We start from the raw sequence: 18,157 nt of genomic DNA on the forward strand, positions 1-18,157 counted from the left end.
GTAAATTTAGAGGTCTTAAGAAAAAGAATCAATAACTATATATTTTTATACATGAATATTCATCCCTGGGATTTTATCTTTTTAAAAACTTAAGTTTTATGTCTTCAAAGGGAACATGATTACCCAGCAGACTGCCAAAATGTATTACAAACACTTACCTGTCTTTTCTACTTTTGGTACCTGCTGTACCTCATACACACAGTTCTGTGAGATACCTAGGTTTGGGGGCCAAATTGGAATAGATAAAATTCTTTGTCCCCGTGAAGACTGTTCCTGGCCAGATACCTAAACAAAATTTCAACAGGTATCTTAAGTGAAAATATTTTAAATAGTTTATGAATTGAAAAGTTTAGGTCTTAAATAAAAGGTAATCCAAAAGTGGTAAATTATTACCCTTTATTCATTATATTAAGTGATTCTTTGGCCTTATAAAATCTTCTTTTCTTCAAATACAATTCAGAAAGCACTTATCATTTACATAAAAATGACAATCTTTTTCCCATACATGTTTTTCTTTAGTTTGGACATACAAATGATCTATCGCTTTGGACTAATACTACTCATCCTTTTTTACTACCAGCAATATAGTTCCTATTGTATCAAATACAGGCATGCTCAGAGATACCGCAGGTTTGGTTCCAGGCCACCACAATAAAGTGAGTATCTCAATAAAGCAAGTCACATAATTTTTTCAGTTTCCCAGTGCATATAAATTGTGTTTATACTATACTGTAGTTTATTAAGTGTGCAATAGCATTATGCCTAAGAAAATACATACCTTAATTTAAAAATACTTTATTGTTAAAATATCCTAACAATCATCTGAGCCTTCAGTGAGTCATCATCTTTTTACGGGTGGAGGGTCTTGCCTAGATAATAATGGCTGCTGGCTGATCAGAGTGATGGTTGCTTAAGGTTGGGGTTGGCTGTGGCAATTTCTTAAAAATAAGACAACAGTGAAATTTGCTGCAGCCACTGATGCTTCCTTTCATAAAAGATTTTTCTGTAGCACGTGATGCTGTTTGACAGCACTTTATCCATGGTAGAACTTTTTTCAAAATTGGAAACCTTGCCAATGTTTTATCAACTAAATTTACGTAACTTTTAAAATCCTTTGTTGTCATTTCAGCAATGTTCACAGCATCTTCACCAGGAATAGATTGCATCTCAAGAAAATACTCTGCTCATCTATAAGAAGCAACTCCTCATCTATTTAAGTTTTATCATGAGACTGAAACAATTCAGTTAATTCTTCAGGCTCCACTTCTAATTCTAGTAATTCTAGTTCTCTTGCTACTTCCACCACATCTACAGTTACTTCCTCCACTGAAGTCTTTAACCCCTCAAAGTCATTCACGGGGGTTGGAATCAACTTCTACCAAACTCCTTTTAATGGTTATATTTTGACTTCCTCCCATGAATCACAAATGTTCTGAATAGCATTTAGGCTGCTGAATCCTTTCCAGGTTTTCAATTTACTTTCCCCAGATCCATCAGAGAAATCACTTCTATGGCAGCTATAGCCTATGAAATGTATTTCTTAAATAAGGAGACCCGTAGATACAAAATTACTCCTTGATTCCGGCTGCAGAATGGATGCCGTGTTAGCAGGCATGAAACAACACTCATTTCCTTGTACATCTTCATCAGAGCTCTTGGGTGACCAGGTGCCTTGTGAATGAACAGTAATCTTTGGAAAGGAATCTGTTTTTCTGAGTAGTGGTCTCGGCAGTGTGCTTAAAATATTCTGTGCCATAAACAGATGCACTGTCATCCCCAAGCTTTGTTTTTCCATTGATAGAGCAGAGGTAGAGTGGATTTAGCATAATTTTTAAGTGCCCTAGGATTTTCAGAATGGTTGACCAACGCTGACTTTAAATAACAAGCTACATTAGCTCCTAACAAAAGAGTCAGCCTGTCCTTTGAAACCAGGCACTGACTTCTTCTTTCTAGCTATGAAAAGTCCTACATGGCATCTTCTTGCAACAGAAAGTGGTTTCATCCACATTAAAAACCTATTGTTGGCCAGGTGCGGTGGCTCACACCTGTAATCCCAACACTTTGAGGGACTGAGGCAGGAGGACTGCTTGAGCCCAGGAGTTCGAGACCAGCCTGGGCAACATGGTGAAACCCCATCTCTACCAAAAAATATTTAAAAATTAGCCCGGCATGGAGGCATGCACCTGTAATCCCAGCTACTTGGGAGGCTGAAGCAGAATCGCTTGAACCCAAGAGGCGGAGGTTGTAGTGAACTGAGATTGTGTCACTGCACTCCAGCCTGGGCAATAGTGTGAGACTCTGTCTCCAAAAAAAAAAAAAAAAAAACTATTATTTAGTGTAGCCACCTTCATCAACGATCTTAGCTAGATCTTCTGGATAACCCACTGTAGCTTCTACATCAGCAGCACTTGTTGCTTTACCTGCACTTTTATGTTATGGAGATGGCTTCATTCCTTCAACCTCGCAAATTAAACTCTGTCAACTTCCAACTTCTTTTCTGCAGCCTCCTTATCTCTCTCAGCCTTCATAAAATTGAAGAGACTTAGTGCCTTGCTCAGGATTAGGCTTTGATTCAAGGCAATGCTGTAGCTGGTTTGATCTTCTATCCAGACCACTCAAGCTTTCTCCATATCAGCAATAAGGCTGTTTTGTTTTCTTATTATGCCTTCATACACTGGAGTAGCACTTCTAATTTCCTTCAAGAACTTTTCCTTTGCATTCACAACTTTGCTGTTTGGTGCAAGAGGCCTAGCTTTTGGCCTCTCAGCTTTCAAAATGCCTTCCTTGCTAAGCTTAATCAATTCTAGCTTTTGATTCAAAGTGAGACATGTGAGTCTTCCTTTTACTTGACCACTTAGAGTGTGCTGCAGGGCCATTACTTGGCCTAGTTTCAATATTGTTGTGCTTCAGGGAATATAGAGGCCCAAGTAGAGGGGGAGAGATGATTAGTGGACCAGTCAAAACACACTTATCAATTAAGTTCATCATTTTATATGGGTACAGTTCATAACACCCAAAACCATTATAATAGTAATATCGAAGATCACTAATCTGGGATCAACATAACAGATGTAATAATAATGAAAATGTTTGAGTAATGCAAGAGTCACCAAAATGTGGCAGAGACAGGAATTGAGCACATGCTGTTGGAAAAATGGCACCGATAGAGCTGTTTAAGGCAGGGTTGCTACGAAACTTCAATTTTGTAAAATGCAGTATGGTTGAAGCTCAATAAAGCAAAGCACAATAAAATGAGGTATACCTGTACTAACAGAGATTAACTTTTATAAAATTTTAAACTATCTGGGCACGGTGGCTCATGCCTGTAATCCCAGCACTTTGGGAGGCCGAGGTGAACCTCCAGATCACCTGAGGTTGGGAGTTCGAGACCATCCTGGCTAACACTGTGAAACCCCGTCTCTACTAAAAATATAAAAAATTAGCCAGGTGTGGTGGCGTACGCCTGTAGTCCCAGCTACCTGGGAGGCTGAGGCAGCAGAATTGCTTGAAACTGGGAGGCAGAGGTTGCAGTGAGCCAAGATCACACCTTTGCACTCCAGCCTGGCAAAAGAGCAACACTCCATCCATCTCAAAATAATAATGATAAATAAATAATTTTAAACTATCACTGAAAACTCTAGTGGTGGAGAGCTTATTTTGGTAAATATACTGAAGATCAAATGATCTAAAGTAAGGAAAGGAAAGCACAATAAAAATAATTACATGAGCTAAATTGTGCTAAGCTAAAGAAAATATTTATTATTATACAAGGGAAACTTATATAATAAATGTTGAATTACTATTTTGCCCACATCCAGCTTTCCAAATTCTATCCTGCCACCTTGTGTTACTTATTTGTGAAGTATCCATGTCTGTCAATACTTTTTTTTTTTTTTTGCTGCCTGTTAATTCCTCCAAGCAGTATGTTGCCACAGACAGATGAAAGAGATGAAAATCAACAAAATGAAAATAATTATTTATTAGACGTGGCTGGGCACAGTGGCTCATGCTTGTAATCCCAGCACTTTGGAAGGCCGAAGCGGGTGGATCATGAGGTAAGGAGTTCGAGACCAGCCTGGTCAACAAGCTGAAACCCTGTCTCTACTAAAAATACAAAAATTAGCCAGGTGTGGTGGCGCACACCTGTAATCCCAGCTACTTAGCAGGCTGAGGCAGGAGAATCACTTGAACCCGGGAGGCAGAACTTGGCAGTGCGCTGAGACCATGACACTGCACTCCAGCCTCCAGCCTGGGTGACAGAGGGAGACTCCATCTCAAAAAAATAAAAATAAGAAGTCATGGAAAATCAGTTTGATAAAGTGAGGGTACTGGATCATCCAAGGTTTTTAAGCAGCCATGTAATGACTATCTTCACATTATCATGAGCAGAGCAACTATGTCCACTTCCTACTAACAATGGAGCAAGCACTTACCTTTCCTATGGGAAGTCCTTCATAATTCAATTTTCCTTCCTTTATAAAACTATATAGTGGAGAACCAGGAACAGAATTAAAGTCACCACACATAACAATAGGGCAGAAGCTGCCATCTTTCTGGTGGGCAACACTGGAAATCTCTGCCAGTAGCATTGCCAATTGGGTCAGCTTAATATCACCTCGCCTTGGATTATACAACAGATGGGTATTTGCTACACAGATCGCAGGAGAGGCAGCACATGCAATTTTGGGCTGCAAGAGTAAAACTAATCCAACATTGTCTCTGTCCAACAGAGAAATATCAGGGCGGAAGAATTCCACTGGGTTCACTGACAAGAGTGAAAATTTGGAATGTTTGAAGCAAATAGCACAGCCATCAGGTTTCCTTCCTGTCCGCATCTTATATTCACAGTGATAACCTATAAGAAACAAATGAATTTAAAACAAATGACTGCTTTTATATATTTGTCAAAACACAGCTCACCTGATACTTCTGAACAATGTTTACCAAACTGTATTCTGCAAAACATTAGTAATGTAGGATGTCAATAAACATTGGAATAAAAAACGTTTGACACTGGGTCTATTAGTAATGTAGGATGTCAATAAACATTGGAATAAAAAACGTTTGACACTGGGTCTAACAGGCCTCTTTATATGCAGACTTCAGCCCTTGATATGCTAATGTGTATTATCAGTCTCCCATTGCCATCCTAGTAAAACTTGGTCAAGGCAATAACAGTAAAGACTTTCAATAATCTATTCTCACACTCTCTCCACCCTATATTCCTGATCTTTTTGCTTATAACTCCTTCCCCCTCACTTCATTCCAACCTCGCTGGCCTCCTCACTTGCCTTAACACACTCCAACCTCAGGGCCTTTCCCTTGCTATTTCTGTTGCCTAGAATGTTCTAAGCATAGCTTATTCCTTCACCTTCAAATATTTGTTCAAATGTCACCTTGTCTGATCATTTTGTTTAAAACTGAAACCTCTCCCATTCCACTTTCCTGCTTTTCTCCAGAAAACTATCATTACTTAATATGCTATTTACTTATTTATTTGGTTAGCCTTTCTCCACTAGAAGGTACACTCCAGATGAGGGAGAAATTTTTTACATCTTTTTTGCCCAGTGCTATAACCTCACTCCCTAGAATAGTGCATGGTATATAGTAGACACTCGAAAAAAAAATTGCTGAATGAAGGCCGGGCGCGGTGGCTCATGCCTATAATCCCAGCACTTTGGGAGGCCAAGGCAGGCGGATCACGAGGTCACGAGATCAAGGCCATCCTGGCTAACACGGTGAAACCCTGTTTCTACTAAAAAACACAAAAAATTGGCTGGGCGTGGTGGCGGGCGCCTGCAGTCCCAGCGACTAGGGAGGTTGAGGCAGGAGAACGGCATGAACCTGGGAGGTGGAGCTTGCAGTGAGCCAAGATTGCATCACTACACTCCAGCCTAGGCAACAGAGAGAGTCTGTCTCAAAAAAAAAAAAAAAAAATTTTGCTAAATTAATGAATGCAAAGCAGGCACATTTCTCAAGTATGTGGGACCACAGATAACTTGTTTCTAGAAGTGTTTATCTGTCAAACAGGTTTTTGGCATCTATCCATTAGGTAGACACTGGTAGGCACTGGTATTATAATGATGAAAGAGACAAAATGGTCCCTGACCTCATGGAGCTCAGAATCTAATAGGTCTAGAGGTGGATTGAACAACTCCTAGGAAAGGGAGTTACTAAGAGATTCTTACACATCCTTCTGTTTGAATTAAAATTATACTCCAACACAAAAGTTTCCAGAGAGTACCTCAACCTTTTCCTGACTCTTTGAAATCAATTTTTTAAAATTAAGATTTTTAGCCAAAATATGCCACACATCTTTGTTAGCAAGTTATATCTTAACGACACATGAATTTTCAAAAGTAAATTTGGCTAAGATATAAGTTACATTGCCTTGTCTCTATAAAAAAAAATTAAATAATTAGCCGGGCATGGTGGCACACATCTCAGGAAGCTGACATGAGAGGATTACTTGAGCCCAGGAGGTTGAGGCTGTAGTGAGCCATGATTGTGCCACTGCACTCCAGCTTGGGCGACAGACTGAGACCCTGTCTCAAAAAAGAAAAAAAAAAAAAAAAAAAAAAGAGTTACACTGTACCCAGTGATTCCAAACTTGGCCTAATCTCTGCTCCATAATGATCTTCTTGAACTTCTTGCAAACAAAGTACCTTGGAAGAAAAAAATAGCTTGAATTAGAACACAGAGATGCAACTATGAATTTCCTGGTGCTTTTATCTTAAAATATCTAAAAGCTGGCTTCTAAAATTCCACACCTGATAATAATTGAAATAAAAGACATCCTTTTTTCTTGTTATAGATCTACCAAATTAATGTTTCCGAATTTTGATCAATCTCAAAACTCTGGCCCTCAATCACATGGAGCTCCCTTAGTACTCAAAATTATTATATTCTAAAGGAAATATTCTTAGCTTACATGTCAGAATATTTTTTCGGGTTTTACGTGTTCATTGGTACTATCAGGTCTTAAGAGGCTGATTTCTTTGAATGCTATCAGGTAGGTGACATTTTTGCATGAATTACTGAAACTTTAAATCAAAGTTAATATTTACTGAATACTTAATATGCTGCCAGTTTCTGTCTCAAAACTGACCCATACTTAAAAACGTTTTGGATCCTTTTTGAAAAGTTAGATGATTATTCACACCAGCAACCACTAACAAATGCCTCTCTGAAAGTCATACCTTATTAAGACTTATTCCATCATTATTCTTAAACACATTCCTTTCTTACCCCACAAACAAAACGGAGAAAACCATTTAGTTCATAAATGCACAAATGAAACATGTAACCCAACTTTTTCTTTTTCTTTTTTTTTTTTTTTTGAGGCAGAGTTTCACTCTTGTTGCCCAGGCTGGAGTGCAATAGCGCAATGTCAGCTCACCGCAACCTCCACCTCCTGGGTTCGAGTGATTCTCCTGCCTCAGCCTCCTGAGTAGCTGGGATTACAGGCATGCGCCACCAAGCCTGGCTAATATTGTATTTTTTAGTAGAGACGGGGTTTCTCCATGTTGGTCAGGCTGGTCTCGAACTACCGACCTCAGGTGATTCGCCTGTCTCAGCCTCCCAAAGTGCTGGGATTACAGGCATGAGCCACTATGCCCGGCCCCAACTTTTTCTTATGTGAAGAATTTCAATAATATTTTGCACTTACGTCTGCATCAAAGTGTTTAATTTCTTTCAGAATATTGGGAAACCTAAAACTCCAGTGTAATACTGGCCGCCGGCAATGTCTATAAAGGTGAGAGTTATCTTCCAGTAAATCTTGTGAAAGTATATTATAGGACATCACTGAAAAGTCAAACTTGTTCTCACTGTCTTCACATTTGGGATCAACATTTTTGTCTCCTAGGATCTTCGTTTTTTCTTTATCATGGCTACATATATATTCCCAATTCCGCTTTATCACGCCTGTTAAAAATATATTGCACAAATATAAGGAATTAATCAAAAGCAGACCATACAGTTTCCCACATATATGTATTTTTCAGCCTCTTAAAAATTCCCATAAGCAAAGAATAGAATGTTTTTCCCTAGGAAGTGGCAACATAGCACTGAATAATTAGAACTGTTATCAAATTGGTAAAAATGTGGTAACACAATATACTGACTGACCAACAGGTTTAAAACAGATTTAAAATAATCTTGCAAGTCATTCTGGAGGCTGAGAATACGTGCTTATAAAGCTAAGACTATACGGAGGTTGTGGTTTCTCACTTCTCTACAGTTAAGAAGCGGCTCTGCCACAGATGTGATTGACACTTTTATAACTATAACAACATATTTGTATGTCAAAGTTGGCTTTTCAATAAGATGATTTTACACTGTATTTTATTCCCTATTAGTGGGATAAGATCATCAAATGATTAACTAAATTCCAGTAGCAACCCTTAGTTCAGAATTCTAGTTTATACATGAAAGAAGCGTATATCATGGCAATATATGGAAGAAGTTTTAGTGTTTAAAACACTAAAGTGGAACATGCAAACAAAATAACAAAAGAAATCTTTTAAATGTACAATAAAGAAAAAGTTAAATATGACATAGCTACAGAATGCTACTAAATGATGGCTAACCAACAAACCTAGCATGCAACAACCAGAAATGTGTCACAGTTCATATTCTGCAAACACATCATGCATTCTGCAAAAGTGATGAAAAGAGAATTAAAAAAATGAGACTTTGCAATCATAGGCAGTCCCTGACTTAGAAATAACCACGTGTGTGATGTGTGTCTGTGTATTCACCTTTGATCTTGCCTCCTACATCCTATCATTAAAGAGGATGCTCTTATTGCCATGGAAACCATGAAGAGAAACACGGAATTTTTAGAGAATTTATGAGCTCAAAAGAAAGAGAAAACAAAAAATGGGAAGAACATGGGAAAACAGATTTGGAAATGGACTTCTAAGTATGATTAAATAATATAAAAAATTTCAGTCCTAGAATATCTCCCTCTATCCTGCAAAGGTTTTCACTTCACTGGAATACAATGCCTAGAATTCCACCAATCAAAAATTAAATTGAAGTTAAAATATCCTATACACTTATACAGAGGGTGAAAGAAAGACTAAAAGGAAATACACCACTTTTTTTAAGAGTAGTTACCTCTGAGTGTTAGGACTGTGAAATATTTTTGCAAATCTTCTGCACAATATATTTACAATCAAAATATCAATATGCTATGTAAAAACGCCCATGAAGTAATCATTTTAAAGTATGATTAGGCCGGGAACAGTGGCTCACGCCTGTAATCCCAGCACTTTGGGAGGCTAAGGCGGGTGGATCACCTGAGGTCAGGAGTTCGAGACCAGCCTAGCCAACATGGCGAAACCCTGTCTCTACTAAAAATACAAAAATTAGCCGGGCGTGATGGCTTGTGCCTGTAATCCCAGCTACTCAGGAGGCTGAAGCGGGAGAATCGCTGTGACCCGGGAAGCAGAGGTTGCAGTGAGCCAAGATCACACAACTGCACTCCAGCCTGGGCAACAAGAATGAGACTCCGTCTCAAAAAAAAAAAAAAAAAAAGATAGAAAGAAACAAAACCAAATGAAGAATTTTGCCTAGAGCCTATCCTATGCCCAGGAAAGGAAACTATTCCCTATCATTCACTGAAGATAGGAATCCTACCCCCAATAGCTCAGAACTAAGGCTAATTGTACAGGCTCTGCAGAGCCACTCAGGTTTGTAACAAAACTTCTATAGGGAAAACAGAACTGATTGGCTGGGCACGGTGGCTCACACCTGTAATCCCAGCACTTTGGGAGGCCGGGGAGAGCAGATCACAAGGTCAGCAGAGCGAGACCATCCTAGCTAACAAGGTGGAACCCTGTATCCAAAAAAGTACAAAAATTTAGCCGGGCGTGGTGGCAGGCACCTGTAGTCCCAGCTACTTGGGAAGCTGAGGCAGGAGAATGGTGTGAACCCAGGAGGCGGAGCTTGCAGTGAGCTGAGATCGCGTCATTGCACTCCAGCCTGGGCAACCGAGCAAGACTTCCTCTCCAAAAAAAAAAAAAAAAAAAAAACTGATCATGTGTAGAACACAATTCATTCATAAACTGGAGACTGTCTATGATGGTTTTAGCCAAATCAAAGTCTTCTTACGTATACAACATGGAAAGGGTTCTAGTCATGCAAACAATATATAAGCTATCATCATAGATGGAGCACTACCCTGGTGTCACTGCCATATAAAATATGAAAATTAAGGTCTAAAAACCTTATTCATATTCCTTATAAAACATGTACATGTAATGGCATATAAATGCATTAAGATTTTTATTGTCCTGGTCATTAAAGCTTGTAACCAACTCTTTTTGCAGTTCCATTTTGTAAACAACCAGGACCATTAGATTATCTGGTTAATACAGTGGCTTTCAAACTTCTACAGCTTGTAGAACCCTTCTGCGTTACTTTTCATGTCATGGAACACCAATCCCTGGCATGCTGGGACTGGGGCTGGGATGATGGGGTGAACACACATTTTATACTGACACATTTGCTTTTAATAAACTTACAGAAATGTGTTCAAATGTGAGGGTTCCATGGAAGACAATTTGAAAACCACTGATAGAGTGGATAGTCTCTGCCTTCATATGCTTCACAACATAAATTCACACTACAAAAGCTTATATACCTTCCATATCAGGAGGAACAAGGTGATCACAGCAGAGAAGACAGATGAATCAAAGAAAGTAAGCAATAGGCCTGATCGGGTTTTTAGGGTGCCTAATTACAAAGTCATAATTGTATCACACAAATCCTTCAAATACCACTTTAAAGTGATAGGCAAGTTAGCAATGCAGTTTTCTTGATTGAAAAGTATTAGTGAAATATCGGAAGTCACAAATATGGCTTAACGAAGAGCATTTTCCTTATTCACAACACCTAGGAAGAATGGACATATAGAGAGTCAGGTTGTAATCAAACTTTATCAGTAGGTAAATGTAATTCCCCATCCATTAAGGGAAAACAACATCATAATTTTCTGAGTACCTACTATGAAGCCAACAGTGTGTTAGGCACTTTGACATACAGTATCTCATTTCATTCAACAGACTTTCAAGTAGGCATTATTTTACAGGAAAAAATCAAGGAGCAAAGAGGTTAAGTAAGCTGTCCAAGTTCACATAATTAGTGGTGGGGCAGAAAGGAAAGCAGGGAGTGGTTCCTCAATCAATGCTTATGTAGCTATGCCACAGCTCCATCTGAAAGCACCCCAGATTTATAAGAGGCTAAACAAAAGAGGAGTGTGCTGACCTGATGAACAAATTATATGAGTGAAAAGCAATCTGGTATCATCATACAGCCCTAGATTTACAGATCTTAGGATTGTTTTCAGAAACCTAATTTTAATGCCTCTAAATACACCTTTCATTCATTCAAATATTTCTTGTTTATCTCCCTATGCTGTGGTTAAGTACTATACACAAACAGATTTTCACTTTTGGATAGTTAAGAATTTCTACAAGTGTTTGTTTTTTCTGACTAGGTTCTTTGTAACTGTGTAGCAATAAGTTACACATTTATTTGCATATTAGCTTAGCAAAGTTGATTGGGACCCAGCTGAAGCCTGTAGACTACTTTCTGATAACAAAACCAGAGGGAACCTGAAGAGCACTAATTCTAGCTTTGACTTCCAGACGAGACTCACCTTGAATGTCTTCCTTTGACAAACTTATATATCAGCTCCCTAAACATTAACACCCACACAGCCTTCTCTCAAATATCTTCATAGGAATTATCTTCACTGAAAATTATGGTTCAATAAGAAAGACAATTCCAAATCCAAATTCTACCTAGACATCTCATTTATACTTTCAGGAGATGGGGTTGTGGTGGGGGCAAGACTGGCAGCACAGAGGGAGTCTAGTGAATTGTTCAGAGTAGAAAGAATATGAAAAAATAGAAGTAAATTAACACATTTTTAAAAACTGTTTCTCAAAGTGGAGTAAGATGTGGTTCCCCTTCTAAAAGATAATACTTCTGGCAAACTCTCAAGATTTTATCTATGGACCCCAATTTGAGATATACAGATTTAATAAACAAAAATCTTATCCTATAAGACCATGTCTTTCATTTATGGTTGCTTCCATTTATGAGTCCTTTTGTCTTACATAAAAACGGTGGCTTAAAAATGAAAACACTAAAATTTTTTTAGATCTTTAGACTTCTAAGCATATAGCCATCAATTTCTAAGAAGTCTAAGGGCTTTTGTTTCAAAAACATTGGATTTAAAAATTATCCTTAAATAAAACTTACTTTCGTAATCTATTTCTCCTTTCTCTGCCAATCTTATTCTATCTGTAGACTCATTTCTATTTTTACAGCCAGAAGTACACAATTAGTTGAAGATAAAAATAAAGACTTCATTTAAGGAAGAATTCATTTTTTTCTTTTTTCTTTTTTTTTTTTTTTTTGAGACGGAGTCTTGCTCTGTAGCCCAGGCTGGAGTGCAGTGGTGTGATCTCGGTTCACCGCAAGCTCCGCCTCCCGGGTTCAGGCCATTCTCCTGCCTCAGCCTCCTGAGTAGCTGGGACTACAGGTGCCCGCCACCTGGCCCAGCTAATTTTTTGTATTTTTAGTAGAGATGGGGTTTCACCGTGGTCTCGATCTCCTGACCTTGTGATCCGCCCGCCTCGGCCTCCCAAAGTGCTGGGATTACAGGCGTGAGCCACCGCGCCCGGCCAAGAATTCATTTTTTTCTAACATAAAACTACTGGCTAAAAATCAACACCAAATACCTCTACAACCTTAGGAGGTTTAAAGGATTAGATATGAAAGTTTCAATTTAGTCTATCACTTGTATCTATTTCTACACCAAGATAAATGTCACCTTTACCTTGGTGTTTTCTTCGTTTTGATGAAGGCTCATCTCCCTCAGCGTTCATGACGTAACTAGAGAGATGAATCAAAGATGTCTGGCTCAGGTTGTCAGGTCTCCAGTTACAGTACTGGAACTGAGTTCTAGACTCAAACAAACAGGGTGGTCTCCAATTTAGTGAAAAATGCCTACTACTGAAGTATGGGTAAGGAGCTTGATAGTAATGTCCAGGCCACCTCATACAACTAGAAATATGTCTGTTCCAGCAACACCTTTGTAGATTCTCCCACGGTGTAGTCCAGTCTCTGCCCAGACTCCTCGAGTGATGGGGAAACATGGGGTATCTAAAAGAAATAAATACACTCCTTGAGGCACCACTTTTTGTTCAGCTATAGTTTACAAAATCTAAGCCTATTTCCTCAAGGGAAGATAATGTCTAATATTTAAAATCTGACTTCTAAATCTGTGAAGGATGAAGGGGAAACCACCCATGATTTACCTATTAGCATCACTATCTCAAGACTCTCGTCCTAAAAAACCATTCATGGTATTCTGAATACTTAACACAGCATGCCTCCCAGGCTCCCAAAACACCACATACCCCTCAAAACGTACATAGTTCAACTGAGAGATGAATCAACTATCAAAATGATATTCTGAGTAGCTTTCAAGCACCTAAAAAACTCAATGAGAAAATAAAATACACAACAAATATTATACTGAAACCGAATAAGGAACTCTTACCACACTACAATCAAAGTAAATCTCTCCTCCCACGTGGAGTGATAACAAGTTTCTGAACAGTTTTTTATACCAAGGGCAGATTTTTCCAAACACCTGTATAAGCTAGGAAAACAAAAGCCTATCCACAACTTCATAAATTCACAAAACTACTTCTCTTACTAATCAACGGGTGGATAATTTATTTTTCCATTCTTTTTTAAGCATGATTCTCCTTGGGGGAAATGAAAGACGATGGGGATTACTAAGAACGCACCAACACTCCAAACCAACAGCTTCAATTTAACCCACCATCCAAAATATCTCCAAAGCGGCGCTAACATTTTTAATAGATAATGTTGCTCTCAGGCTCTCAGGAGACATTTCCGCTTAATAAAGCACCATGTTCCTCTCACTACACTACTTTGGCAAAATGTTAAGATTCTGAGGACTTCTATTCTTTCCTCCAAAATTCTTAACAGCCACATTTCTACCACAGCATCAATAATGTGCGCTCCCACTTCTAAGGGAATTTTGTTTAAGTCGCATTTACTGTTATTTAACTTTATACGCTGTTATTTTCGTTTTAACAGCATTTAAATTTTTATTATATATTTTTACAGTTTAAGTATTCCCTAGTTGTTCTCTAAAATCAACTTAATTGTAAATCTTTAAAGGCATAAAACATGGGTATCTTACACTGCTTTGTGATAACTCTGAAAGCCATAGGAATTTGGGCACATGGTCCACGCATTTTCTATCCCAATAAGCCACTGTATTGAAATACAATACTTGTACTACAACAGTTATTCTCTATATTTGCAGTTATTTATTCAGACTTTTTTTTTTCTCTTAAGATGTTAAGCTCCTTCAGGGCCAGAACCATCTTATTCATTTTAATTCCGTTCTCTTCACAAGTGCCTAGCACAGTGCCTGGCAAACAGCTGGTACTCAGGAAACATTGTTGAACTGAATTACCATGAAGTCCCAGGCCTATGGGAGTTAAAACCAAATCCCCATCACTTATGCAATAATACATGCTGTGTTTCCAAAGCGTGGTGGGTGGTACACGAGTCGGTTTCATAGAGTACACAATTAAATTACTTGATTGTAATATCTAAATATTTGTTAGTTTATTAGGAAAAAACATAATCGCACATCAAATCCAAGACTGCTGACACTGCTTAGGGCGAAGCTAATGTGGGCCGCACCTACTGAAGTGCTTTTTTAAAAAACTGAGTCAATTTAAAGAAAAATATCCAGTAAATAAAACACGTGGAACAAGAACTTGGCCATAACAGTAGGGATGACATACAAGTGACTAAAGTTTGAGAGACACTAACACATCAACAAAAATCAAGCCCCTCCTGGGCGTGTGCCACACGCGCGCCTCCAGGGCATCAGGACGCCGAGACCTACTGCGGAGAGGCGGCCTCCCCGCCGACGCTCGGCTCCCGGGACGGTGCTGCGGAGTGTGGGGAGCAGGCCAGCGCTGCTCTGGAGGCTGGGCGGGGGGAAGCGGGCCAGGGATCCAAAGCCACCGGCGCAAGCCTGGCCAGCGGCCCAGGAACTCCGCGCCAAGACCCCAGACTTCGTTGGCCCAGCGTGCGGGTGGCTGCGCGCCGGGTTTACCTATCCCTCTTGGTCTCCGGAGGCTCGTCCCGGATACACCATCGCCCAGACCCTCTTCCTCTTCCTTCCTCCCCTAGCCCGCCCCGCCCCGGGTTAGTCCCGGACGCCCGTCCGCGCCCTCAGGCCGCCCGCCCCCTCTCCTCCCTCCAAGTACCCAGCCCTACTGACCGGCCTCTTCCCACCACACAGTGGCCGTAGCCCTTCCTCACGCAGCGCCAGGCTTCCATCTTCGCCCTCCGCGTGCGTCCAGTTCCCAGGCCCCGGGTTCCACCTCAATCTCTAAACCGATGCGGTGGCCTAAAGTACCTAGGGAACCCCATCACTCTAAGTACCGACTCCAGTCGCGGCTGCAAGGCATGCTGGGAGGTGCAGTCTCGCAGCCGGCCGGCCTACTCTCCATCTTGCGCAGTGAGAGTCCCTGAATACCTTAACCCGGAATTCTGCCCAAAGAGCATGCGCAGAGCGTGGGAAGCGCGAGCAACCATTTCTGAAGAGGGCAAAACACCCGACCTTCGTCTTAAAGGAACAGAATGAAATAAACTTTTTTTTCCTTTTTCTTTCTTTCTTTTTTTTTTTTTTTGAGACGAAGTTTCACTCTTGTCGCCCAGATTGTAGTGCAATGGCATGATATCGGTTCATTGCAACCTCCGCCTCCCGGATTGGCTGCCTCGGCCACCCAAAAGTAGCTGGGGTTACAGGAATGAGCCACCACACCCGGCTAATTTTTGTATTTTTAGTAGAGACGGGGTTGCACCATGTTGGTTAGGCTGGTCTCGAACTCCTGACCTCAAGTGATCCCCCCACCTCGGCCTCCCAAAGTGCTGGGATTACAGGAGTGAGCTACTGCGCCTGGCAGAAATAAACTTGCTTAACAGGACTAGCTGAGGAAATAACGTGTACACAGCAGTGAAAATTTTTAATTGCCTAAACTGCAGATTCCCACCTGAGGCTGAACAACGCATCCTCTGGGTGCCCATGGAACTGAGGTACCACAGAATTTTGCAATTAATTTTGCGGAAGCACAGCCATAGCTCTCACTTTAAAATGTACGTGTATGTCCTGTGTGTCCACCTTTATTAAATGTAGTATAGGACTGTAGATTGTTGGAAGACATTATTTAAGTGGAGACCCCGCAAGAACAGAAAGAAACCGAGAAAGAATAAAGTGTAGAGAGGAAAAGGATACTAGAAGGCAGGAGCACTGCTTTTATAGGCTCTTTGAAACAGTGGTAGCTTCTTGGGAAGGCTTTTCTTACCCCTGGTGCTTAAAAGGAAATCAAGTGTATTTGGAAAAAACCCTTTCCCTCAGTATGTAATTGATTCTTGTTATTTACAGTAGTTAGGTTCTGTAACGTTGCTGGAAACACTGAATTAGTAAATACTGAATCATTGCTCCTAAGGGAAATACAGGATTAGGATCCAGTAAGCCTCTGGTCGCATTTTCATCAACTTTATACACAGTTTTGTTATGGATGTGTTTCCGCTTAAAGACATCTTATTTAATATATATTGTTGATTCAGTAACATTGAACTCAGTCAACAGCATTATAATTCATACCTCAACAAAGCTTACCTAACACTGCTATTTTCTCTGCAAGGCTCATGACAGCCTTCTTGTGCTTAGGAGCACTATACAGCACAATGCTTGGGGACCATTTTAAACAGCGACATCAACAAAAAGTACAAAAACGTGAAAAACGTATCACTAAATGGAATGTGAAAAGGACACTTGGTCCTGATGGCTTATGCCTGTAATCCCAGCAATTTGGGAGGCCAAGGCGGCTGGATTGTTTCAGCTGGGGAGTTTAAGATCACACTGGACAACATGGCGAAACCCCGTCCCTACTAAAAGTACAAGAATTAGCCGGGTATGGTGGCTCGAGAGTTTGAGGTGAGAGGATTACTTTAGCCCGAGAGGGCGAGGCTGCAGTGAGCCAATGTAGTGTCACTGCACTCCAGCCCGGGCAACAAGGGACACTGTTTATGGTATAGTATGAGAGCTGAAACAAGAAGGCAGAGGATGCCTTGTTCAGCCTCAGCTGGGAATGTGCACTTTGGGCAATTAAAAATTTTCCCTGCTCTGTACATGTCCAAGAATACATGGAGGTTACAGATAAATTTTAGCAAGTAGGCAAATTTGCAAATATGGAATCCACAAATAAGGGAGAAAGACTGTATTTCTGTTTTATACTGCCCTATTTTCTAGTTGTACTCACAATTTTGTAGTTCATTAAATTAATTGACTAGTTTACTGTATGTCTTGTCTCTATAATGAGATTGTAAATAACTTCTGAGGAAAGACCATGACTCATTATTTCCAAAATTTACTTGACCTAGTGCTGTGCTAAGTATATATTATATTTTATAATATATATTTAATATATAGTATATGAAATAAAATATAATATATATTTACTATATATTAGTAAAAATATTTTGAATGAATGGTTAACAGTGGGCCAGAACTTAGGGCTTGTGAATGTCCAGAAGCTTTTTCCTTTAGCATATCCTAAAAGGTAAGGAGCAATGTAACATTTTAAAATAAGTAACATTTTTAAATAAGTAAAATAAATTAATAGATATCTTTTCATGCAGTGTTGGAATTTGGGGGTTTATCTGATCCTAAAAGATATTTGCCTTTATCTGGACCTAGACTATTGCAAAGATTAAAGTTAACTTGCAGGGTGCTTATGGCAGTGCAAATGATTCTTGTCTATGGACTTGTGAAATAATTCTACCCGGATGGGGGGTGAACTCTCCACCTCTATGGAAAAGCCAGTTTTGGCCGCAGGCAGTGACTCACGCCTGTAATCCTAGCACTTTGGGAGGCTGAGGCGGGCGGATCTCGAGGTCAGAAGTTCGAGACCAGCCTGACCAACATGGTGAAATCCCGTCTCTACTAAAAATACAAAAATTAGCAGGCATGGTGGCGCGCCTGTAATCTCAGCTACTCAGGAGGCTGAGGCAG

General features: G+C 39.9%; 1 protein-coding gene across 9 annotated transcripts in view; it reads right to left on the reverse strand.

Moving 5' to 3' along the window:
• Positions 1-15,551, reverse strand: part of ANGEL2 (angel homolog 2) — a 44,564-nt gene extending 29,013 nt beyond the window's left edge. For 3 of the 9 annotated variants that reach the window (XM_077937535.1, XM_077937538.1, XM_015117067.3), the window contains exons 1-6: positions 15,359-15,551; positions 12,857-13,182; positions 7,670-7,926; positions 6,596-6,665; positions 4,434-4,855; positions 159-285 (exon numbers count right to left, since the gene is read on the reverse strand). In XM_077937535.1, the coding sequence (XP_077793661.1) occupies positions 159-285; positions 4,434-4,855; positions 6,596-6,665; positions 7,670-7,926; positions 12,857-13,182; positions 15,359-15,417 (1,261 nt within the window). In that variant the 5' untranslated portion in view covers positions 15,418-15,551. Of the gene's footprint in view, positions 1-158; positions 286-4,433; positions 4,856-6,595; positions 6,666-7,669; positions 7,927-12,856; positions 13,183-14,901 lie in introns of all 9 variants that reach the window. The other 6 variants (XM_077937542.1, XM_015117077.3, XM_015117075.3 and 3 more) reach the window with 5 other exon arrangements.
• Positions 15,552-18,157: the final 2,606 nt, after the last annotated feature.

The sequence above is a fragment of the Macaca mulatta genome, chromosome 1 (assembly GCF_049350105.2).
Source record: "Macaca mulatta isolate MMU2019108-1 chromosome 1, T2T-MMU8v2.0, whole genome shotgun sequence".
Classification (NCBI taxonomy): Eukaryota; Metazoa; Chordata; class Mammalia; order Primates; family Cercopithecidae; genus Macaca; species Macaca mulatta.